We start from the raw sequence: 1,482 nt of genomic DNA on the forward strand, positions 1-1,482 counted from the left end.
TAATATCAGAAATGTTATTATTAATTATGTGTCTTCATTTGACTTGTTTCAGTTTTATACTTATTAGAAAATGTAAAACTGAACTTAATGATCCAATGATGTTCCCACAGCTGCTGAACCACCGACTCTTTATTTTATGATGTAAATTAATAGTATGATTTATTAATAAATTGCTTACTTATTTTGTTTAATAATATTATCAATAATAATAATAATAAATTCAAGATGGCCATGTATTCCCTCCTTAGGCGGATGGTTGCTGGGATACTCTCCAGCATCGGTCCTAACGGTGCCTCGGTCGCCTCCTCTGGTCGCAGAGCGAAGAGGGACCTGTCAGCGAAAGCACCTGAGCCTGTTAGCTCCGCCCACAGAAGAACCCGCCGTTCTCTTGACGATCTGGCTCCCCCTTCACCTAGCAACGACCCTCCCCTCCTCAGGGTGAAGAGGCTGGAGGATTACGACGGAGAGGAGCAAGGAGAGAAGCTGCACCCCCATGTGGTCGGGCTGCAGAGGATGAAACGCATCGACACTACGTCAACAGGTGACGCAGAGGAACTGAATCATGGGAGTCGTAGGCGCCGGAGGAGAGCTGCTCTGAACTACGACCCACAAATATTGGTTGATCAGATTCTGGAGTACATGAGGGAGTAAGGAGTAGAGAAAAGAGTATACGTTGTCATTCAGGTTTTTATTTGTGCATCTTTTTCATTTGTTCCTGCTGCTTTCGTGAACATTTATCAGGTTGTTTGTTGTAAAAATGAGGAGAAATGTCAAACAGATGGAAAAGGATAAAACGGTTCTGTTTGTGCGACTCTTTAAAACACTACATTTCCCATGAGCCTCAGCAGGCATTGTTCCAGCACATTCAATGAACCGAAATCTAAAAATTCACCTGAATCAAATTTGTGAAAAGAAACTTCTTTCTCAAGCTCTCCGATTGGCTGATAATCTACTGCAATGGTCTCTGGGGCTTGTAGTTAGACTCTTCATTACTGTAATGTGGTTACATTGTTACAGGTTCGCCATTAAATCGAGCTTCTTTCCTTCAAAAAAGATGGAGAGATGGTGGAAAGTGGTAATAACCTTGGCAATGGCTCATCAGCTATGTGATCAATACGTTCTCGTTGTGTTCCTGTACTTCAGCTTGTGATGATTCGTCTGTCTGTGGTGAAATTTTGATTCATGTCACACTCAGAAATAAAGTCGGTAAAGTCGACCTTCACTGCCGCCTGCTGTCTGTTTTTGTCCCCACCAAAGACGGACGTATCCTGTGGTTGTCGAATGGGAGAACAGTGTAGGAGCTATAATTTTTCTAATGGCCAGCAGGGGGAGACTCATCTGCTTGCAAAACAGTCCGATTGTGTTGAGGTCTATGGGAAAATTACCCTACATCTTCTTTAAACTTTAACCTCACTATTCAGTCGTCTGGTGAGTTTATAGGTTGAGATGGCAGTTTCGGATCTTATCTGATAAAAAAAAAAA

The 1,482-nt window shown here is 42.3% G+C and overlaps 1 protein-coding gene across 1 annotated transcript in view; it reads left to right on the forward strand.

Moving 5' to 3' along the window:
• pcsk1nl (proprotein convertase subtilisin/kexin type 1 inhibitor, like) overlaps positions 1-1,222 on the forward strand; it is a 9,363-nt gene extending 8,141 nt beyond the window's left edge. Inside the window, exon 5 of the mRNA XM_005931126.2 lies at positions 249-1,222. Coding sequence (XP_005931188.1) covers positions 249-651 — 403 coding nt within the window. The 3' untranslated portion in view covers positions 652-1,222. The remainder of the gene's footprint in view (positions 1-248) is intronic.
• The last annotated feature ends 260 nt before the right edge of the window (positions 1,223-1,482 follow it).

This window comes from Haplochromis burtoni, unplaced genomic scaffold, assembly GCF_018398535.1.
Source record: "Haplochromis burtoni strain Fernald_Lab_line unplaced genomic scaffold, NCSU_Asbu1 Contig_138, whole genome shotgun sequence".
NCBI classification, from domain to species: domain Eukaryota; kingdom Metazoa; phylum Chordata; class Actinopteri; order Cichliformes; family Cichlidae; genus Haplochromis; species Haplochromis burtoni.